At 55.5% G+C, this 22,960-nt stretch overlaps 2 protein-coding genes across 2 annotated transcripts in view; one reads left to right on the top strand and one right to left on the bottom strand.

Moving 5' to 3' along the window:
• LOC137351494 (microtubule-associated serine/threonine-protein kinase 3-like) overlaps positions 1 to 22,625 on the bottom strand; it is a 307,891-nt gene extending 285,266 nt beyond the window's left edge. The window contains exons 1-3 of the mRNA XM_068015943.1: positions 22,502 to 22,625; positions 22,199 to 22,407; positions 20,220 to 20,358 (exon numbers count right to left, since the gene is read on the bottom strand). Of these exons, the coding sequence (XP_067872044.1) occupies positions 20,220 to 20,358; positions 22,199 to 22,361 (302 nt within the window). The 5' untranslated portion in view covers positions 22,362 to 22,407; positions 22,502 to 22,625. The remainder of the gene's footprint in view (positions 1 to 20,219; positions 20,359 to 22,198; positions 22,408 to 22,501) is intronic.
• Positions 318 to 19,211, top strand: LOC137351599 (cleavage stimulation factor subunit 2 tau variant-like). Its single transcript, XM_068016189.1, has 3 exons — positions 318 to 386; positions 4,472 to 4,543; positions 19,158 to 19,211. Exons 1-3 carry the CDS (start codon positions 318 to 320, stop codon positions 19,209 to 19,211), a joined length of 195 nt encoding a protein of 64 aa, XP_067872290.1.
• Positions 22,626 to 22,960: the final 335 nt, after the last annotated feature.

Raw genomic sequence — 22,960 nt, 5'->3', positions numbered from 1 at the left:
GGGATGGAGAGAGTAGGGATGGAGGGAGTAGGGATCGATAGAGCAGGGATGAAGGGAGCAGGAAAGGAGGGAGCAGGGATGAAAGGATCAGAATGGAGGGTGCAGGGATGGAGGGAGTAGGGATGGAGGGAGCAGGAATGGAGGGAGTAGGAATGGAGGGAGCAGGGATGGAGGGAGCAGGAATGAAGGGAGCAGGAATGGAGGGAGCAGAAATGGTGGGAGCAGGTATGGAGGGAGCAGGGATGGAGGCAGCAGGGATGGAGGCACCAGGGATGGAGGGAGCATTGATGGAGGGAGCAGGAATGGAGGGAGTAGGGATGGATAGAGCAGGGATGGAGGGAGCAGGAATGGAGGGAGCAGGGATGGAGGGAGCAGGGATGGAGGGAGTAGGGATGGAGGGATCAAGGATGGAGGGAGTAGGGATGGAGTAGGGATGGACGGAGCAGGGATGGACGGAGCAGGGATGGAGGGAACAGGGATGGAGGGAACAGGGATGGAGGGAATAGGGATGGAGGGAGCAGGAATGGAGGGAGTAGGGACGGAGGGAGCCAGGAAGGAGGGAGCAGGAAGGCAGGGAGCAGGAATGGAGGATGGAGGGAGCAGGAATGGAGGGAGTAAGGATAGAGGGAGGAGGGATGGAGTGAATCGGGATGTAGGGAGCAGGGAGAGAGGGAGCAGGGATGGAGGGATTAGGGATGGAGGGAGATGGGATGGAGGGAACAGGGATGAAGAAAGCAGTGATGAGGAGAGCAGAGATGGAGGGAGCAGGTATGGAGGGAGCAGGGAGGAAGAGAGCAGGGATGAGGAGAGAAGGGATGGAGGGAGCAGGGATGGAGGGAACAGGGATGGAGGGAACAGGGATGAGGAGAGTTGGGATGGAGGGAACAGGGATGGAGGGAACAGGGATGAAGACAGCAGGGATGGAGGGAGCAGGGATGGAGGCAGCAGGGATGGAGGGAGCAGGAATGGAGGGAGCAGGGATGGAGGGAGCAGGGATGGAGGCAGCAGGGATGGAGGGAGCGGGAATGGAGGGAGCGGGAATGGAGGGAGCGGGATTGGAGGGAGCAGGGATGGAGGGAGTAAGGATGGAGGGAGCAGGAATGGAGGGAGCAGGAATGGAGGGAGCAGGGATGGGGCGAGTAGGGATGGAGGAAGCATGAATGGAGGGAGTAGGGATGAAGGGAGTAGGGATGGAGGGAGCAGGGATGGAGGGAGCAGGGATGGAGGAAGCAGGGATGGTGGGAGCTGGGATGGAGGGAGCAGGGATGGAGGGAACAGGAATGAAGAGAGCAGGGATCAGGACAGCAGGGACGGAGGGAGCAGGGATGGAGGGAGCAGGGATGGAGGGAGCAGGGATGGAGGGAGAAGGGATGAGGAGAGCAGGGATGGAGGGAGCAGGTATGGAGGGAGCAGAGATGGAGGGAGCAGGGATGGAGGGAGCAGGGATGGAGGGAACAGGAATGAAGAGAGCAGGGATCAGGACAGCAGGGACGGAGGGAGCAGGGATGGAGGGAGCAGGGATGGAGGGAGCAGGGATGGAGGGAGAAGGGATGATGAAAGCAGGGAAGGAGGGAGTAGGGATGGAGGGAGAAGGAATACAGGGAGCAGGGATGGAGGGAGCAGGAATGGAGGGTGTAGGGATAGATGGAGCAGGGATGGAGGGATTAGGGATAGAGGGAGCAGGGATGGAGGGAGCAGGAAAAGAGGGAGTAGGTCTGGAAGGAGCAGGAATGGAGGGAACATGGATCGAGCAAGTAGGGATGGAGGGAGCATGGATGGAAGGACTAGGGATGGAGGGAGCAGGAATGGAGGGAGCAGGGATGGAGGAAGCAGGGATGGAGGAAGCAGGGATGTAGGAATCAGGGATGGAGGGAGCAGGGATGAGGAGAGCAGGGATGGAGGGAGCAGGGATGGAGGGAACAGGGATGGAGGGAACATGGATGAAGAGAGCAGGGATGAGGAGAGCAGGGATGGAGGGAGCAGGGATGGAGGGAGCAGGGATGGAGGGAGAAGGGATGAAGAAAGCAGGAAAGCAGGGAGTAGGGATGGAGGGAGAAGGAATGGAGGGAGCAGGGATGGAGGGAGTAGGGATGGAGGGAGAAGGGATGAGGAGAGCAAGGATGGAGGGAGTAGGGATCGATGGTGCAGGGATGGAGGGAGCAGGAATGGAGGGAGCAGGGATGGAGGGAGTAGGGATGGATAGAGCAGGGATGGAGAGCAGGAAAGGAGGGTGTAGGGATGGAAGGAGCAGGAATGGAGGGAGCAGGAATGGAGGGAGCAGGAATGGAGGGAGTAGGGATGGAGGGCTCAGGGATGGAGGGAGTAGGGATGGACGGAGCAGGGATGGAGGGAACAGGGATGGCGGGAACAGGGATGGAGGGAGCAGGAATGGAGGGAGCCGGAATGGAGGGAGTAGGGAAAGAGGGAGCAGGGATGGAGCGATTAGGGATGTAGGGAGTAGGGACAGAGGGAGCAGGGATGGAGGGAATAGGGATGGTGGGAGCAGGAATGGAGGGAGTAGGGATGGAGGGAGCCAGGATGGAGGGAGCAGGAAGGCAGGGAGCAGGAATGGAGGGAGTAAGGATGGAGGGAGCAGGAATGGAGGGAGTGAGGATAGAGGGAGGAGGGATGGAGTGATTAGGGATGTAGGGAGCAGGGACAGAGGGAGCAGGGATGGAGGGATTAGGGATGGAGGGAGATGGGATGGAGGGAACAGGGATGAAGAAAGCAGTGATGAGGAGAGCAGAGATGGAGGGAGCAGGTTTGGAGGGAGCAGGGAGGAAGAGAGCAGGGATGAGGAGAGCAGGGATGGAGGGAGCAGGGATGGAGGGAACAGGGATGGAGGGAACAGGGATGGAGGGAACAGGGATGAGGAGAGTAGGGATGGAGGGAACAGGGATGGAGGGAACAGGGATGAAGACAGCAGGGATGGAGGGAGCAGGGATGGAGGCAGCATGGATGGAGGGAGCGGGAATAGAGGGAGTGGGAATGGAGGGAGCGGGAATGGAGCAGGGATGGAGGGAGTAAGGATGGAGGGAGCAGGAATGGAGGGAGCAGGAATGGAGGGAGCAGGGATGGGGCGAGTAGGGATGGAGGGAGCATGAATGGAGGGAGTAGGGATGAAGGGAGTAGGGATGGAGGGAGCAGGGATGGAGGGAGCAGGAATGGAGGGAGCAGGAATGGAGGGAGCAGGGATGAAGGAAGCAGGGATGGAGGGAGCAGGGATGGAGGGAGCAGGGATGGAGGGAACAGGAATGAAGAGAGCAGGGATCAGGACAGCAGGGACGGAGGGAGCAGGGATGGAGGGAGCAGGGATGGAGGGAACAGGGATGGAGGGAGAAGGGATGGAGGAAGCAGGGACGGAGGGAGCAGGGATGGAGGGAGCAGGGATGGAGGGAACAGGAATGAAGAGAGCAGGGATCAGGACAGCAGGGACGGAGGGAGCAGGGATGGAGGGAGCAGGGATGGAGGGAACAGGGATGGAGGGAGAAGGGATGAGGAGAGCAGGGATGGAGGGAGCAGGTATGGAGGGAGCAGAGATGGAGGGAGCAGAGATGGAGGGAGCAGGGATGGAGGGAGCAGGGATGGAGGCAGCAGGGATGGAGGCAGCAGGGATGGAGGGAGCAGGAATGGAGGGAGCAGGGATGGAGGGAGCAGGGATGGAGGCAGCAGGGATGGAGGGAGCGGGAATGGAGGGAGCGGGAATGGAGGGAGCGGGAATGGAGGGAGCAGGGATGGAGGGAGATGGGATGGAGGGAACAGGGATGAAGAAAGCAGCGATGAGGAGAGCAGAGATGGAGGGAGCAGGTATGGAGGGAGCAGGGAGGAACAGAGCAGGGATGAGGAGAGCAGGGATGGAGGGAACAGGGATGGAGGGAACAGGGATGGAGGGAACAGGGATGAGGAGAGTAGGGATGGAGGGAACAGGGATGGAGGGAACAGGGATGAAGACAGCAGGGATGGAGGGAGCAGGGATGGAGGCAGCAGGGATGGAGCGAGTGGGAATGGAGGGAGCGGGAATGGAGGGAGCGGGAATGGAGCAGGGATGGAGGGAGTAAGGATGGAGGGAGCAGGAATGGAGGGAGCAGGAATGGAGGGAGCAGGGATGGGGCGAGTGGGGATGGAGGGAGCATGATTGGAGGGAGTAGGGATGAAGGGAGTAGGGATGGAGGGAGCAGGGATGGAGGGAGCAGGAATGGAGGGAGCAGGGATGGAGGAAGCAGGGACGGAGGGAGCAGGGATGGAGGGAGCAGGGATGGAGGGAACAGGAATGAAGAGAGCAGGGATCAGGACAGCAGGGACGGAGGGAGCAGGGATGGAGGGAGCAGGGATGGAGGGAGCAGGGATGGAGGGAGAAGGGATGAGGAGAGCAGGGATGGAGGGAGCAGGTATGGAGGGAGCAGAGATGGAGGGAGCAGAGATGGAGGGAGCAGGGATGGAGGGAGCAGGGATGGAGGCAGCAGGGATGGAGGGAGCAGGAATGGAGGGAGCAGGGATGGAGGGAGCAGGGATGGAGGCAGCAGGGATTGAGGGAGCGGGAATGGTGGGAGCGGGAATGGAGGGAGCGGGAATGGAGGGAGCAGGGATGGAGGGAGTAAGGATGGAGGGAGCAGGAATGGAGGGAGCAGGAATGGAGGGAGCAGGGATGGGGCGAGTAGGGATGGAGGGAGCATGAATGGAGGGAGTAGGGATGAAGGGAGAAGAGATGGAGGGAGCAGGGATGGAGGGAGCAGGGATGGAGGAAGCAGGGATGGAGGGAGCAGGGATGGAGGGAGCAGGGATGGAGGGAACAGGAATGAAGAGAGCAGGGATCAGGACAGCAGGGACGGAGGGAGCAGGGATGGAGGGAGCAGGGATGGAGGGAGAAGGGATGAGGAGAGCAGGGATGGAGGGAGCAGGTATGGAGGGAGCAGAGATGGAGGGAGCAGGGATGGAGGGAGCAGGGATGGAGGGAACAGGAATGAAGAGAGCAGGGATCAGGACAGCAGGGACGGAGGGAGCAGGGATGGAGGGAGCAGGGATGGAGGGAGCAGGAATGGAGGGAGAAGGGATGACGAAAGCAGGAAAGGAGGGAGTAGGGATGGAGGGAGAAGGAATGGAGGGAGCAGGGATGGAGGGAGCAGGAATGGAGGGTGTAGGGATAGATGGAGCAGGGATGGAGGGATTAGGGATAGAGGGAGCAGGGATGGAGGGAGCAGGAAAAGAGGGAGTAGGGCTGGAAGGAGCAGGAATGGACGGAGCAGGAATGGAGGGAACATGGATCGAGCAAGTAGGGATGGAGGGAGCATGGATGGAAGGACTAGGGATGGAGGGAGCAGGAATGGAGGGAGCAGGGATGGAGGAAGCAGGGATGGAGGAAGCAGGGATGGAGGGAGCAGGGATGAGGAGAGCAGGGATGGAGGGAACAGGGATGGAGGGAACATGGATGAAGAGAGCAGGGATGAGGAGAGCAGGGATGGAGGGAGCAGGGATGGAGGGAGCAGGGATGGAGGGAGCAGGGATGGAGGGAGAAGGGATGAAGAAAGCAGGATAGCAGGGAGTAGGGATGGAGGGAGAAGGGATGAGGAGAGCAAGGATGGAGGGAGTAGGGATCGATGGTGCAGGGATGGAGGGAGCAGGAAAGGAGGGTGTAGGGATGGAAGGAGCAGGAATGGAGGGAGCAGGAATGGAGGGAGCAGGAATGGAGGGAGTAGGGATGGAGGGATCAGGGATGGAGGGAGTAGGGATGGACGGAGCAGGGATGGAGGGAACAGGGATGGAGGGAACAGGGATGGAGGGAGTAGGGATGGATAGAGCAGGGATGGAGAGAGCAGGAAAGGAGGGTGTAGGGATGGAAGGAGCAGGAATGGAGGGAGCAGGAATGGAGGGAGCAGGAATGGAGGGAGTAGGGATGGAGGGATCAGGGATGGAGGGAGTAGGGATGGACGGAGCAGGGATGGAGGGAACAGGGATGGAGGGAACAGGGATGGAGGGAATAGGGATGGAGGGAGCAGGAATGGAGGGAGCAGGAATGGAGGGAGTAGGGATAGAGGGAGCAGGGATGGAGTGATTAGGGATGTAGGGAGTATGGACAGAGGGAGCAGGGATGGAGGGATTAGGGATGGGGAGCAGGAATGGAGGGAGTAGGGATGGAGGGAGCCAGGATGGAGGGAGCAGGAAGGCAGGGAGCAGGAATGGAGGGAGTAAGGATGGAGGGAGCAGGAATGGAGGGAGTGAGGATAGAGGGAGGAGGGATGGAGTGATTAGGGATGTAGGGAGCAGGGACAGAGGGAGCAGGGATGGAGGGATTAGGGATGGAGGGAGATGGGATGGAGGGAACAGGGATGAAGAAAGCAGTGATGAGGAGAGCAGAGATGGAGGGAGCAGGTATGGAGGGAGCAGGGAGGAAGAGAGCAGGGATGAGGAGAGCAGGGATGGAGGGAGCAGGGATGGAGGGAACAGGGATGGAGGGAACAGGGATGAGGAGAGTAGGGATGGAGGGAACAGGGATGGAGGGAACAGGGATGAAGACAGCAGGGATGGAGGGAGCAGGGATGGAGGCAGCAGGGATGGAGGGAGCGGGAATGGAGGGAGCGGGAATGGAGGGAGTAGGGATGAAGGGAGTAGGGATTCAGGGAGCAGGGATGGAGGGAGCAGGAATGGAGGGAGCAGGAATGGAGGGAGCAGGGATGGAGGAAGCAGGGATGGAGGGAACAGGGATGGAGGGAGCATGGATGGAGGGAACAGGAATGTAGAGCAGGGATCAGGACAGCAGGGACGGAGGGAGCAGGGATGGAGGGAGCAGGGATGGAGGGAGCAGGGATAGAGGGAGAAGGGATGAGGAGAGCAGGGATGGAGGGAGCAGGTATGGAGGGAGCAGAGATGGAGGGAGCAGAGATGGAGGGAGCAGGGATGGAGGGAGCAGGGATGGAGGCAGCAGGGATGGAGGCAGCAGAGATGGAGGGAGCAGGAATGGAGGGAGCAGGGATGGAGGGAGCAGGGATGGAGGCAGCAGGGATGGAGGGAGCGGGAATGGAGGGAGCGGGAATGGAGGGAGCGGGAATGGAGGGAGCAGGGATGGAGGGAGATGGGATGGAGGGAACAGGGATGAAGAAAGCAGTGATGAGGAGAGCAGGGATGAGGAGAGTAGGGATGGAGGGAACAGGGATGGAGGGAACAGGGATGAAGACAGCAGGGATGGAGGGAGCAGGGATGGAGGCAGCAGGGATGGAGGGAGCGGGAATGGAGGGAGTGGGAATGGAGGGAGCGGGAATGGAGCAGGGATGGAGGGAGTAAGGATGGAGGGAGCAGGGATGGAGGGAGCAGGAATGGAGGGAGCAGGGATGGAGGAAGCAGGGATGGAGGGAGCAGGGATGGAGGGAGCAGGGATGGAGGGAACAGGAATGAAGAGAGCAGGGATCAGGACAGCAGGGACGGAGGGAGCAGGGATGGAGGGAGCAGGGATGGAGGGAGCAGGGATGGAGGGAGAAGGGATGAGGAGAGCAGGGATGGAGGGAGCAGGTATGGAGGGAGCAGAGATGGAGGGAGCAGAGATGGAGGGAGCAGGGATGGAGGGAGCAGGGATGGAGGCAGCAGGGATGGAGGGAGAGGAATGGAGGGAGCAGGGATGGAGGGAGCAGGGATGGAGGCAGCAGGGATTGAGGGAGCGGGAATGGAGGGAGCGGGAATGGAGGGAGCGGGAATGGAGGGAGCAGGGATGGAGGGAGTAAGGATGGAGGGAGCTAGGAATGGAGGGAGCAGGAATGGAGGGAGCAGGGATGTGGCGAGTAGGGATGGAGGGAGCATGAATGGAGCAGGGATGGAGGGAGCAGGGATGGAGGAAGCAGGGATGGAGGGAGCAGGGATGGAGGGAGCAGGGATGGAGGGAACAGGAATGAAGAGAGCAGGGATCAGGACAGCAGGGACGGAGGGAGCAGGGATGGAGGGAGCAGGGATGGAGGGAGAAGGGATGAGGAGAGCAGGGATGGAGGGAGCAGGTATGGAGGGAGCAGAGATGGAGGGAGCAGGGATGGAGGGAGCAGGGATGGAGGGAACAGGAATGAAGAGAGCAGGGATCAGGACAGCAGGGACGGAGGGAGCAGGGATGGAGGGAGCAGGGATGGAGGGAGCAGGGATGGAAGGAGAAGGGATGACGAAAGCAGGAAAGGAGGGAGTAGGGATGGAGGGAGAAGGAATGGAGGGAGCAGGGATGGAGGGATTAAGGATAGAGGGAGCAGGGATGGAGGGAGCAGGAAAAGAGGGAGTACGGCTGGAAGGAGCAGGAATGGAGGGAGCAGGAATGGAGGGAACATGGATCGAGCAAGTAGGGATGGAGGGAGCATGGATGGAAGGACTAGGGATGGAGGGAGCAGGAATGGAGGGAGCAGGGATGGAGGAAGCAGGGATGGAGGAAGCAGGGATGGAGGGAGCAGGGATGAGGAGAGCAGGGATGGAGGGAGCAGGGATGGAGGGAACAGGGATGGAGGGAACATGGATGGAGAGCAGGGATGAGGAGAGCAGGGATGGAGGGAGCAGGGATGGAGGGAGCAGGGATGGAGGGAGAAGGGATGAAGAAAGCAGGAAAGCAGGGAGTAGGGATGGAGGGAGAAGGAATGGAGGGAGCAGGGATGGAGGGAGTAGGGATGGAGGGAGAAGGGATGAGGAGAGCAAGGATGGAGGGAGTAGGGATCGATGGTGCAGGGATGGAGGGAGCAGGAATGGAGGGAGCAGGGATGGAGGGAGTAGGGATGGATAGAGCAGGGATGGAGAGAGCAGGAAAGGAGGGTGTAGGGATGGAAGGAGCAGGAATGGAGGGAGCAGGAATGGAGGGAGCAGGAATGGAGGGAGTAGGGATGGAGGGATCAGGGATGGAGGGAGTAGGGATGGACGGAGCAGGGATGGAGGGAACAGGGATGGAGGGAACAGGGATGGAGGGAATAGGGATGGAGGGAGCAGGAATGGAGGGAGCAGGAATGGAGGGAGTAGGGATAGAGGGAGCAGGGATGGAGTGATTAGGGATGTAGGGAGTAGGGACAGAGGGAGCAGGGATGGAGGGATTAGGGATGGGGAGCAGGAATGGAGGGAGTAGGGATGGAGGGAGCCAGGATGGAGGGAGCAGGAAGGCAGGGAGCAGGAATGGAGGGAGTAAGGATGGAGGGAGCAGGAATGGAGGGAGTGAGGATAGAGGGAGGAGGGATGGAGTGATTAGGGATGTAGGGAGCAGGGACAGAGGGAGCAGGGATGGAGGGATTAGGGATGGAGGGAGATGGGATGGAGGGAACAGGGATGAAGAAAGCAGTGATGAGGAGAGCAGAGATGGAGGGAGCAGGTATGGAGGGAGCAGGGAGGAAGAGAGCAGGGATGAGGAGAGCAGGGATGGAGGGAGCAGGGATGGAGGGAACAGGGATGGAGGGAACAGGGATGAGGAGAGTAGGGATGGAGGGAACAGGGATGGAGGGAACAGGGATGAAGACAGCAGGGATGGAGGGAGCAGGGATGGAGGCAGCATGGATGGAGGGAGCGGGAATGGAGGGAGTGGGAATGGAGGGAGCGGGAATGGAGCAGGGATGGAGGGAGTAAGGATGGAGGGAGCAGGAATGGAGGGAGCAGGAATGGAGGGAGCAGGGATGGGGCGAGTAGGGATGGAGGGAGCATGAATGGAGGGAGTAGGGATGAAGGGAGTAGGGATGGAGGGAGCAGGGATGGAGGGAGCAGGAATGGAGGGAGCAGGGATGGAGGAAGCAGGGATGGAGGGAGCAGGGATGGAGCAGGGATGGAGGGAACAGGAATGAAGAGCAGGGATCAGGACAGCAGGGACGGAGGGAGCAGGGATGGAGGGAGCAGGGATGGAGGGAGCAGGGATGGAGGGAGCAGGGATGAGGAGAGCAGGGATGGAGGGAGCAGGTATGGAGGGAGCAGAGATGGAGGGAGCAGAGATGGAGGGAGCAGGGATGGAGGGAGCAGGGATGGAGGGAGCAGGAATGAAGAGAGCAGGGATCAGGACAGCAGGGACGGAGGGAGCAGGGATGGAGGCAGCAGGGATGGATGGAGCAAGAATGGAGGGAGCAGGGATGGAGGGAGCAGGGATGGAGGCAGCAGGGATGGAGGGAGCGGGAATGGAGGGAGCGGGAATGGAGGGAGCGGGAATGGAGGGAGCATGGATGGAGGAAGGATGGAGGGAGCAGGAATGGAGGGAGCAGGAATGGAGGGAGCAGGGATGGGGCGAGTAGGGATGGAGGGAGCATGAATGGAGGGAGTAGGGATGAAGGGAGTAGGGATGGAGGGAGCAGGGATGGAGGGAGAAGGAATGGAGCAGGGATGGAGGAAGCAGGGATGGAGGGAGCAGGGATGGAGGGAGCAGGAAAAGAGGTACGGCTGGAAGGAGCAGGAATGGAGGGAGCAGGAATGGAGGGAACATGGATCGAGCAAGTAGGGATGGAGGGAGCATGGATGGAAGGACTAGGGATGGAGGGAGCAGGAATGGAGGGAGCAGGGATGGAGGAAGCAGGGATGGAGGAAGCAGGGATGGAGGGAGCAGGGATGAGGAGAGCAGGGATGGAGGGAGCAGGGATGGAGGGAACAGGGATGGAGGGAACATGGATGGAGAGCAGGGATGAGGAGAGCAGGGATGGAGGGAGCAGGGATGAAGGGAGAAGGGATGAAGAAAGCAGGAAAGCAGGGAGTAGGGATGGAGGGAGAAGGAATGGAGGGAGCAGGGATGGAGGGAGTAGGGATGGAGGGAGAAGGGATGAGGAGAGCAAGGATGGAGGGAGTAGGGATCGATGGTGCAGGGATGGAGGGAGCAGGAATGGAGGGAGCAGGAATGGAGGGAGCAGGGATGGGGCGAGTAGGGATGGAGGGAGCATGAATGGAGGGAGTAGGGATGAAGGGAGTAGGGATGGAGGGAGCAGGGATGGAGGGAGAAGGAATGGAGCAGGGATGGAGGAAGCAGGGATGGAGGGAGCAGGGATGGAGGGAGCAGGAAAAGAGGTACGGCTGGAAGGAGCAGGAATGGAGGGAGCAGGAATGGAGGGAACATGGATCGAGCAAGTAGGGATGGAGGGAGCATGGATGGAAGGACTAGGGATGGAGGGAGCAGGAATGGAGGGAGCAGGGATGGAGGAAGCAGGGATGGAGGAAGCAGGGATGGAGGGAGCAGGGATGAGGAGAGCAGGGATGGAGGGAGCAGGGATGGAGGGAACAGGGATGGAGGGAACATGGATGGAGAGCAGGGATGAGGAGAGCAGGGATGGAGGGAGCAGGGATGGAGGGAGCAGGGATGGAGGGAGAAGGGATGAAGAAAGCAGGAAAGCAGGGAGTAGGGATGGAGGGAGAAGGAATGGAGGGAGCAGGGATGGAGGGAGTAGGGATGGAGGGAGAAGGGATGAGGAGAGCAAGGATGGAGGGAGTAGGGATCGATGGTGCAGGGATGGAGGGAGCAGGAATGGAGGGAGCAGGGATGGAGGGAGTAGGGATGCATAGAGCAGGGATGGAGAGAGCAGGAAAGGAGGGTGTAGGGATGGAAGGAGCAGGAATGGAGGGAGCAGGAATGGAGGGAGCAGGAATGGAGGGAGTAGGGATGGAGGGAGTAGGGATGGAGGGATCAGGGATGGAGGGAGTAGGGATGGACGGAGCAGGGATGGAGGGAACAGGGATGGAGGGAACAGGGATGGAGGGAATAGGGATGGAGGGAGCAGGAATGGAGGGAGCAGGAATGGAGGGAGTAGGGATAGAGGGAGCAGGGATGGAGTGATTAGGGATGTAGGGAGTAGGGACAGAGGGAGCAGGGATGGAGGGATTAGGGATGGGGAGCAGGAATGGAGGGAGTAGGGATGGAGGGAGCCAGGATGGAGGGAGCAGGAAGGCAGGGAGCAGGAATGGAGGGAGTAAGGATGGAGGGAGCAGGAATGGAGGGAGTGAGGATAGAGGGAGGAGGGATGGAGTGATTAGGGATGTAGGGAGCAGGGACAGAGGGAGCAGGGATGGAGGGATTAGGGATGGAGGGAGATGGGATGGAGGGAACAGGGATGAAGAAAGCAGTGATGAGGAGAGCAGAGATGGAGGGAGCAGGTATGGAGGGAGCAGGGAGAAAGAGAGCAGGGATGAGGAGAGCAGGGATGGAGGGAGCAGGGATGGAGGGAACAGGGATGGAGGGAACAGGGATGGAGGGAACAGGGATGAGGAGAGTAGGGATGGAGGGAACAGGGATGGAGGGAACAGGGATGAAGACAGCAGGGATGGAGGGAGCAGGGATGGAGGCAGCATGGATGGAGGGAGCGGGAATGGAGGGAGTGGGAATGGAGGGAGCGGGAATGGAGCAGGGATGGAGGGAGTAAGGATGGAGGGAGCAGGAATGGAGGGAGCAGGAATGGAGGGAGCAGGGATGGGGCGAGTAGGGATGGAGGGAGCATGAATGGAGGGAGTAGGGATGAAGGGAGTAGGGATGGAGGGAGCAGGGATGGAGGGAGCAGGAATGGAGGGAGCAGGGATGGAGGAAGCAGGGATGGAGGGAGCAGGGATGGAGCAGGGATGGAGGGAACAGGAATGAAGAGCAGGGATCAGGACAGCAGGGACGGAGGGAGCAGGGATGGAGGGAGCAGGGATGGAGGGAGCAGGGATGGAGGGAGAAGGGATGAGGAGAGCAGGGATGGAGGGAGCAGGTATGGAGGGAGCAGAGATGGAGGGAGCAGAGATGGAGGGAGCAGGGATGGAGGGAGCAGGGATGGAGGGAGCAGGAATGAAGAGAGCAGGGATCAGGACAGCAGGGACGGAGGGAGCAGGGATGGAGGCAGCAGGGATGGATGGAGCAGGAATGGAGGGAGCAGGGATGGAGGGAGCAGGGATGGAGGCAGCAGGGATGGAGGGAGCGGGAATGGAGGGAGCGGGAATGGAGGGAGCATGGATGGAGGAAGGATGGAGGGAGCAGGAATGGAGGGAGCAGGAATGGAGGGAGCAGGGATGGGGCGAGTAGGGATGGAGGGAGCATGAATGGAGGGAGTAGGGATGAAGGGAGTAGGGATGGAGGGAGCAGGGATGGAGGGAGCAGGAATGGAGCAGGGATGGAGGAAGCAGGGATGGAGGGAGCAGGGATGGAGGGAGCAGGCATCAGGACAGCAGGGACGGAGGGAGCAGGGATGGAGGGAGCAGGGATGGAGGGAGCAGGGATGGAGGAAGCAGGGATGGAGGGAACAGGAATGAAGAGAGCAGGCATCAGGACAGCAGGGACGGAGGGAGCAGGGATGGAGGGAGCAGGGATGGAGGGAGCAGGGATGGAGGGTGAAGGGATGAGGAGAGCAGGGATGGAGGGAGCAGGTATGGAGGGAGCAGAGATGGAGGGAGCAGGGATGGAGGGAGCAGGGATGGAGGGAGCAGGGATGGAGGGAGAAGGGATGACGAAAGCAGGAAAGGAGGGAGTAGGGATGGAGGGAGAAGGAATGGAGGGAGCAGGGATGGAGGGAGCAGGAATGGAGGGTGTAGGGATGACGAAAGCAGGAAAGGAGGGAGTAGGGATGGAGGGATTAGGGATTAAGGGAGCAGGGATGGAGGGAGCAGGAAAAGAGGGAGTAGGGCTGGAAGGAGCAGGAATGGAGGGAGCAGGAATGGGGAACATGGATCGAGCAAGTAGGGATGGAGGGAGCATGGATGGAAGGACTAGGGATGGAGGGAGCAGGGTTGGAGGTATCAGGGATGGAGGAAGCAGGGATGGAGGAAGCAGGGATGGAGGGAGCAGGGATGAGGAGAGCAGGGATGGAGGGAGCAGGGATGGAGGGAACAGGGATGGAGGGAACATGGATGAAGAGAGCAGGGATGAGGAGAGCAGGGATGGAGGGAGCAGGGATGGAGGGAGCAGGGATGGAGGGAGAAGGGATGAAGAAAGCAGGAAAGCAGGGAGTAGGGATGGAGGGAGAAGGAATGGAGGGAGCAGGGATGGAGGGAGTAGGGATGGAGGGAGAAGGGATGAGGAGAGCAAGGATGGAGGGAGTAGGGATCGATGGTGCAGGGATGGAGGGAGCAGGAATGGAGGGAGCAGGGATGGAGGGAGTAGGGATGGATAGAGCAGGGATGGAGAGAGCAGGAAAGGAGGGTGTAGGGATGGAAGGAGCAGGAATGGAGGGAGCAGGAATGGAGGGAGCAGGAATGGAGGGAGTAGGGATGGAGGGATCAGGGATGGAGGGAGTAGGGATGGACGGAGCAGGGATGGAGGGAACAGGGATGGAGGGAACAGGGATGGAGGGAATAGGGATGGAGGGAGCAGGAATGGAGGGAGCAGGAATGGAGGGAGTAGGGATAGAGGGAGCAGGGATGGAGTGATTAGGGATGTAGGGAGTAGGGATAGAAGGAGCAGGGATGGAGGGATTAGGGATAGAGGGAGCAGGGATGAGGAGAGTAGGGATGGAGGGAGCAGGGATGGAGGGAACAGGGATGAAGACAGCAGGAAAAGAGGGAGTAGGGATAGAGGGAGCAACAATGGAGGGAGCAGGGATGGAGGGAGCGGAGATGGAGGCAGCAGGGATGGAGGCAGCAGGGATGGAGGGAGCGGGAATGGAGGGAGCGAGAATGGAGGGAGCAGGGATGGAGGGAGTAGGGATGGAGGGAGCAGGAATGGAGGGAGCAGGGATGGAGGGAGTGGGGATGGAGGGAGCAGGGATGGAGAAAGCAGGAATGGAGGGAGCAGGGATGGAGGAAGCAGGGATGGAGGAAGCAGGGATGGTGGGAGCAGGGATGAGGAGAGCAGGGATGGAGGGAGCAGGTATGGAGGGAGCAGAGATGGAGGGAACAGGGATGGAGGAAGCAGGGATGGAGGGAGCAGGGATGGAGGGAACAGGGATGAAGAGAGCAGGGATCAGGAGAGCAGGGATGGAGGGAGAAGGGATGGAGTGAGCAGGGATGGAGGGAGCAGGGTTGGATGGCGCAGGAATGGAGGGTGTAGGGATAGATGGAGCAGGGATGGAGGGATTAGGGATAGAGGGAGCAGGGATGGAGGGAGCAGGAAAAGAGGGAGTAGGGCTGGAAGGAGCAGGAATGGAGGGAGCAGGAATGGAGGGAACATGGATCGAGCAAGTAGGGATGGAGGGAGCATGGATGGAAGGACTAGGGATGGAGGGAGCAGGGATGGAGGAAGCAGGGATGGAGGAAGCAGGGATGGAGGGAGCAGGGATGAGGAGAGCAGGGATGGAGGGAGCAGGGATCGATGGTGCAGGGATGGAGGGAGCAGGAATGGAGGGAGCAGGAATGGAGGGAGCAGGAATGGACGGAGCAGGAATGGAGGGAGCAGGGATGGAGGGAACAGGTGTTTGCAATGGAGTGCTGACTTGAGTTACAATAGAGTGCTACAGTGGAAGTTTGGTAAGTGAGGAAGTTCGGTAAGGAGGGAGCGAGGAGCTCCTTTCATTACCTGTCTTCAGTGAGGGGAGCCCAGAGCTTCCAAAGAGCACAGCTGACTGGGAGAAGACTCGGAGGGCAGAGTTCTGGACCGGTAATGACATAGGCAGGAAGAGTGATGAGGTCCTGCAGGGGGAGTTTAGGGAGTTAGGTAGAAAGTTAAAAGACAGGACCTCTCGGGTTGTAATCTCAGGATTACTCCCTGTGCCACGTGCCAGTGAGGCTAGAAATAGGAACATAGTGCCGCTAAACACGTGGCTGAGCAGCTGGAGTAGAAGGGAGGGTTTCGGATATCTGGACCATTGGGATCTCTTCAGGGACAGATGGGACCTGCACAAGGAGGACGGGTTGCATCGAAACTGGAGGGGCACAAATATCCTGGCTGCGAGGTTTGCTAGCGTCACTCGGGAGGGTTTAAACTAGTGTGGCAGGGGGGTGGGAACCAGAGCAGTAGGACAGTTAGCGAAATAAATGAGGGGGACATAGTAAATAAGGCCAGCAAGACTAAGAGGAAGAGCAGGCAGGGAGATGTTGCGGAGCACAGCGGGACTGGTGGTCTGAAGTGCATTTGTTTCAATGCAAGAAGTATAACAGGTCAGGCAGATGAACTTATGGCTTGGATTAATACTTGGAACTATGATGTTGTTGCTATTACAGAGACTTGGTTGAGGGAAGGACAGGATTGGCAGCTAAATGTTCCAGGATTTGGAAGCTTCAGGCGGGATAGAGGGGGATGTAAAAGGGGTGGGGGAGTTACATTACTGGTTAAGGAGAATATCACAGCTGTACTGCGGGAGGACATCCCGGAGGGGTCGTGCAGCGAGGCAATATGGGTGGAGCTCAGGAATAGGAAGGGTGCAGTCACGATGTTGGGGGTTTTCTACAGGCCTCCCAACAGCCAGCGGGAGGAAGAGGAGCAGATATGTAGACAGATTTTGGAAAGATGTAAAGGTAACAGGGTTGTGGTGGTGGGTGATTTTAACTTCCCCTATATTGACTGGGACTCACTTAGTGCTAGGGGCTTAGATGGGGCAGAATTTGTAAGGAGTATCGAGGAGGGCTTCTTGAAACTATATGTAGATAGTCCAACTAGGGATGGGGCCGTACAGGACCTGGTATTGGGGAATGAGCCCGGCCAGGTGGTCGAAGTTTCAGTAGGGGAGCATTTCGGGAGCAGTGACCATAATTCCATAAGTTTTAAGGTACTTGTGGATAAGGATAAGAGTAGTCCTCGGGTGAAGGTGCTAAATTGGGGGAAGGCTAATTATAACAATATTAGGCAGGAACTGAAGAATTTAGATTGGGGGCGGCTGTTTGAGGGTAAATCAACATCTGACATGTTCCTGTGAGGAAGAAGGATAAGTTTGGCAAGTTTCGGGAACCTTGGATAACGCGGGATATTGTGAGCCTAGTCAAAAAGAAAAAGGAAGCATTCGTAAGGTCTGGAAGGCTAGAAACAGACGAATCCCTTGAGGAATATAAAGACAGTAGAAAGGAACTTAAGCAAGGAGTCAGGAGGGCTAAAAGGGGTCATGAAAAGTCATTGGCAAACAGGATTAGGGATAATCCCAAGGCTTTTATACATATTTTAAGAGCAAGAGGGTAACCAGGGAAAGGGTTGGCCCACTCAAGGACAGAGAAGGGAATCTATGTGTGGAGCCAGAGGAAATGGGCAAGGTACTAAATGAGTACTTTGCATCACTATTCACCAAAGAGAAGGACTTGGTGGATGATGAGCCTAGAGAAGGGAGTGTAGATAGTCTCAGTCATCTCATTATCAAAAAGGAGGAGGTGTTGGGTGTCTTGCAAAGCATTAAGGTAGATAAGTCCCCAGGGCCTGATGGGATCTACCCCAGAATACTGAGGGAGGCAAGGGAAGAAATTGCTGGGGCCTTGACAGAAATCTTTGCATCCTCATTGGCTACAGGTGAGGTCCCAGAGGACTGAAGAATAGCCAATGTTGTTCCTTTGTTTAAGAAGGGTGGCAAGGATAATCCAGGAAATTATAGGCCAGTGAGCCTTACTTCAGTGGTAGGGAAATTATTAGAGAGGATTCTTCGGGACAGGATTTACTCCCATTTGGAAACAAACAAACTTATTAGCGAGAGGCCGCATGGTTTTGTGAAGGTGAGGTCATGTCTCACTAATTTGATTGAGTTTTTTGAGGAAGTGACAAAGATGATTGATGAAGGAAGGGCAGTGGATGTTATCTATATGGACTTCAGTAAAGCCTTTGACAAGGTCCCTCATGGCAGACTGGTACAAAAGGTGAAGTCACACGGGATCAGAGGTGAGCTGGCAAGATGGATACAGAACTGGCTCGGTCATAGAAGACAGAGGGTAGCAGTGGAAGGGTGCTTTTCTGAATGGAGGGATGTGACTAGTGGTGTTCCGCAGGGATCAGTGCTGGGACCTTTGCTGTTTGTATTATATATAAATGATTTGGAGGAAAATGTAGCTGGTCTGATTAGTAAGTTTGCGGACGACACAAAGGTTGGTGGAGTTGCGGATAGTGAAGAGGATTGTCAGAGGATACAGCAGGATATAGATCGGTTGGAGACTTGGACGGAGAAATGGCAGATGGAGTTTAATCTGGACAAATGTGAGGTAATGCATTTTGGAAGATCTAATGCAGGTGGGAAGTATACAGTAAATGGCAGAACCCTTAGGAGTATTGACAGGCAGAGAAGATCTGGGCGTACAGGTCCACAGGTCATTGAAAGTGGCAACGCAGGTGGATAAGGTAGTCAAGAAGGCATACGGCATGCTTGCCTTCATCAGTCAGGACATAGAGTATAAAAATTGGCAGGTCATGCTGCAGCTGTACAGAATTTTAGTTAGGCCACACTTAGAATATTGCGTGCAATTCTGGTCGCCACACTACCAGAAGGACGTGGAGGCTTTGGAGAGGGTACAGAAGAGGTTTACCAGGATGTTGCCTGGTCTGGAGGGCATTAGCTATGAGGAGAGGTTGGATAAACTCGGATTGTTTTCACTGGAACGACGGAGGTGGAGGGGTGACATGATAGAGGTTTACAAAGTTATGAGCGGCATGGACTGAGTGGATAGTCAGAAGCTTTTTCCCAGGGTGGAAGAGTCACTTACTAGGGGGCATAGGTTTAAGGTGAGAGGGGCAAAGTTTAGAGGGGATGTGCGAGGCAAGTTCTTTACACAGAGGGTGGTGAGTGCCTAGAACTTGCTGCCAGGGGAGGTGGTGGAAGCAGATACGATAGTGACGTTTAAGAGGCATCTTGACAAATACATGAATAGGATGGGAATAGAGGGATACGGACCCCGGAAGTGCAGAAGGTTTTAGTTTAGGCAGGCATCAAGATCGGCGCAGGCTTGGAGGGCCGAATGGCCTGTTCCTGTGCTGTACTTTTCTTTGTTCTTTGAATAGAGGGGAGCAGGGATGGAGGGGAGCAAGGATGAGGGGAGCAGGGATGAACTAAGTCACATTTTGGATCTCTGTAATTCGCTGCTGCCACTGCCATTGGTTAGAGCGAAGAGAAAGAAAGATAGAAGAAAAAAGAATGGACAAAGAGACAAGTAGAGAAAGGAGATGGGAAAAGTGAGGAATAGTGAGAAAATGATTGGGAGAAAGAGAGAGGGAGAGGCAGGGAAGGAGAAAAGGAACACAGAAACAAGAAGAGGCCATTTAGCTCTTCGGTCCTGTTCTGCCATTCAACAGATAATCTGCAACCTAACTCCATATACCGGCCTTTGTCCCATTTCCCTTAATACCTTTGGCTAACAAAAATCTATAAATCTCAATTTAAAATTTACTATTGATCTAGCGTCAATTGTCATTTGCGGGAGAGAGTTCCAAACCTCTACCACCCTTTGTGTGAAGACGTGGTTCTGAATTTCACTGCTGAAAAGTCTCACTTTACTTTATAGACTATGCCCCTAGTCCTAGACTCCCCAACCAGCATCTCTCTGACTATCCTATCTGTTCCCCTTAATGTCTCAAACTTCAATCAAATGGCCCCTGAACCTTCTTAATTGTAGGGAATTTAAGCCTTGGACTCCAGGTAACATTCTGGTAAATCTACACTGCACTCCCTCCAAGGCCATTTTATCCATCTTCAGATGTGGGGCCCAGAACTGCTCACAGTTACTCCACATATGGTCTAAACAGGACTCTGTTTAGCTGAAACATGACTTCTACTCTCTTGTATTCTATTCCTCTCGATACAAAGGTCAGCATTCCATTAGCCTTTTTGATTATTTTCTGAACCTTTTCATGACATTTTACTGATCTGTGTGCCTCGACCCCCCAGGTCTCTTCAGACCGCCAATGTTTCCAGCATTTAGAAAGTTCCTTGTTTTATCCTTTTTTAAGTCCAAAATGATGACCTCATATTTGCCAACATTGAAATTGATTTGCCAGTTTTGCCCATTTACTTAATCTATCAATATCTCTTTGTAATGTTATTCCATCTACACTGCTTACAATGCTGTCTATCTTTGTGTCATTGGCAAATTTGGATTTGTGCCTTTCTATCCCATCATCTAAGTCATTAATTAATAAATAAAGTGAATAGTTGAGATCCAAACACAAATCCCTGGCGGGCACCAGCAGTCACAACCTGCCAATTCCAGTACTTGTCCATAATTCCTACTCTCTGTCTCCTGAAGCTCAGCCAGTGTCCTAACCTGGTCAATCATTTGCCTCAATTCCACGGGTTTCAACTTCAACTAACAGTCTCTTATGAAGGACTTTATTGAATGCCTTCTGGAAATCCATATAAATAACATCCTTTATCAGAGAAGAAGAGACAGGGAGGGAATGTCTGTCACTAATTGATGCTTTGCCCAGTTTGTGAAGTTCATATTTTCTATCTAACATTTCTTACTTGTCTGGTTTGAGGTCCCGATGAACAATGCCATAGTTATGGAGATATTCCAAGGCCAGAACTGTTTCTGCAAAGTACATCCTGGTCATGTCAACTGGTAGGGGACCAATATTCTTCAGGAGATTGGCACAGTCTCCACCTAAACACATGGAGCAGAGGCAGTCAGAGCCAGCGCAGGTGTCTTGCACATCCTAATATTTATTCCTCCACCATTAGTGGTTGTGATTCAATTGCCTAGGCCCTAAACTCTGGAATTCCTTCTCTAAACCTCTCCAACTCTCGACCTCTCGCTCCTCCTTTAACTCAGATGCTCCTTAAAACCTATCCCTTTGACCAAGATTTTGGTCACGTACCCTAACATCTCCTTATGTGGCTTGGGGTCAAATTTTATCTGATGTTGCTCCTGTGAAGCACCTCGGAATGTTTTACTTCCTTAAAGGCTGTAAATACAAATTTGTGTTGCTGTTAGCACAGAAATGAGAAATATTTGTGGGGTCAGTTGTTTACAGACCTCAACAGACCTCATCCCTCAGGCCATCCCAAATAGAGAAACGGCAAGGGCAGCCTGAGCCCATCGCAACAACACATTAATCACAGGAGCGAGGAATTTCTGTGTAGGTTCTCCTGGTCTCCCACACACTTTCAGTGTGGTTCCACAGACGTTATGGTGGGAGATGGCGGAAACGGTGAAAATTCTATGTTAGTTTTTATTTATTTATTTAGAAATACAGCACTAAAACAGGCCCTTCGGCCCACCGAGTCTGTGCCGACCAACAACCACCCATTTATACTAACCCTACAGGAATCCCATATTCCCTGCCACCTACCTATACAAGGGGCAATTTACAATGGCCAATTTACCTATCAACCTGCAAGTCTTTGGCTGTGGGAGGAAACCGGAGCACCCGGCGAAAACCCACGCGGTCACAGGGAGAACTTGTAAACTCCGCACAGGCAGTACCCAGAATTGAACCCGGGTCACTGGAGCTGTGAGGCAGCAGTGCTAACCACTGCGCCACTGTGCCGCCCATTGGTAGAGCCAAGTCTGTTAAATGCACTGAGGCAGAATCTCAGTGGTTGTCTCTCAAACTCCTGCATTAACCTTGGCCCAAGCCTCAAAGAAATGGCAATCATCTGCCATTGACATTGTTTCTCCACAGCTTCTGCAGATCAGTCATTGGATCATCCAGACTGGCATTGACCTGATTACACTGGTGTTTCCCGGTTACCCGACACGGCTGTTCCTGGGTTACACTGCACAAGTGTCCCCAGGATACAATGCACTGGCTTTCCTGGGATACACTAGACTGACATTGCTGGTTTACACCACATTGGTGTTCCCGGTTACCCCACACCAGCGATCCCATGTCCAATGTGCCCTCATTGCCTGGCTATCCCATGCTGGCATTTCCTGGTTACACCACACCAGCGTTCTCCAGAAACACCCCACCAGCATTCCTTGGTTATACGACAGCAGTGTTCACGATTACACCTCACCAGCACTTCCCCAGCTACCTCATACTGGCTTTCCTGGATTACCCTGCTGTTCCCAAACTACCTTATGCTGGCATTCCCGAGCTACCCTGCACCATGTTCCCTAGTTACTCCACATTGTATATTCTCTGGTTACACCACACTGTACTTCCTGTCATTTAATGTACTGAGCCTGTGGCTGCACTTCATGCATCACCTCCCATGTATTGTAAAAGCAGTCACACTGCTTCCGTGTATTAAATGGACGCACTCCAAGTTAGCATATTAGTCCAGTGTCATTTAGCCCCTGTGAATCCAATGCCTCTTTCATGGCCCTGATTAAATTGAGTGACTGTGACTAATTTTGCCCTCCTGACCTCACAGGCCCCACACAATATCACAATATTGGGAAATAAAACAGACTTGGAGCCAAACACTGGTCACAACTTCAGGGTAACATTCCTGAGTGGCCTGCACCCTTTGCTGCTTGTGATCCTCAGGCCTACCTTCCACATACTCCATCACCATGCAGAGGTGACGCCTGGTTTCAAAGGAACAATACATGCTGACAACAAATGGGTTCTCAGCGAAAGTCAGGATGTCTCGCTCAACAAACACTTGTTGGATTTGATTTCTCAGGATCAGGTTGTGTTTGTTGACCTTCTTCATAGCGAATCGTTGCCTTGTTTCTGTGTGTCGGACGAGATACACCGCCCTAGGGACACAAACACCTGGTTAAAATTACCCATTTACTGCAACTCACTACTATTCAAGGCAAAGGATTTGAAAGTAATGAGATTTTGACTTACCCATATGCTCCGTTACTGATCAGTTTAATTGTCTCAAAATCATTCTCACTAGGTTTTCTGCGTGGGGCAATCGATATTGTTCGGTTCTGATAAAACAATATTTTTTAAATTGAAAATGATCACTCTTTCCTTATTAGGGATTTAGCAACTTAACAAAAAAAGGGAACTGGAGCTGTGAGAAGCAACAATACTGACTCCATCGACTATCTATCTTCACTTCACTGCCCTTCTCTGTTCTCTTGTCCCTTACATAATATTAACCAGGAGATTGGGAAAACTCACACACTCTTTTTCCAATGGTACCATCTGATCTTTTACATCTACCGAAGAGAACAGATAGTTTAACGTCTCATCCGAAAGACGGCCCCTCCCACATTGCAGCACTCCCTCAGTACTCACCCTCCCACATTGCAGCAATCCCTCAGTACTGCCCCTCCCACATGGCAGCGCACCCTCAGC

Source organism: Heterodontus francisci, chromosome 36, assembly GCF_036365525.1.
Source record: "Heterodontus francisci isolate sHetFra1 chromosome 36, sHetFra1.hap1, whole genome shotgun sequence".
NCBI lineage: Eukaryota > Metazoa > Chordata > Chondrichthyes > Heterodontiformes > Heterodontidae > Heterodontus > Heterodontus francisci.
Note: the sequence above shows the minus strand (reverse complement) of the source record. Positions and strands in the feature narration are given on the sequence as shown.

What these genes read in the sequence shown, in the direction of transcription:
- LOC137351599 (XM_068016189.1), top strand. Translation starts at nt 318, where the DNA reads ATGGATAGAGCAGGGATGGAGGGAGCAGGAATGGAGGGAGCAGGGATG. An exon ending in AGGGAGCAGGGATGGAGGGA is followed by an intron (nt 387 to 4,471) that starts GTAGGGATGGAG and finishes GCAGGGATGGAG; the next exon opens with GGAGCAGGAATGGAGGGAGC. An exon ending in GGATTGAGGGAGCGGGAATG is followed by an intron (nt 4,544 to 19,157) that starts GTGGGAGCGGGA and finishes CTATTGATCTAG; the next exon opens with CGTCAATTGTCATTTGCGGG.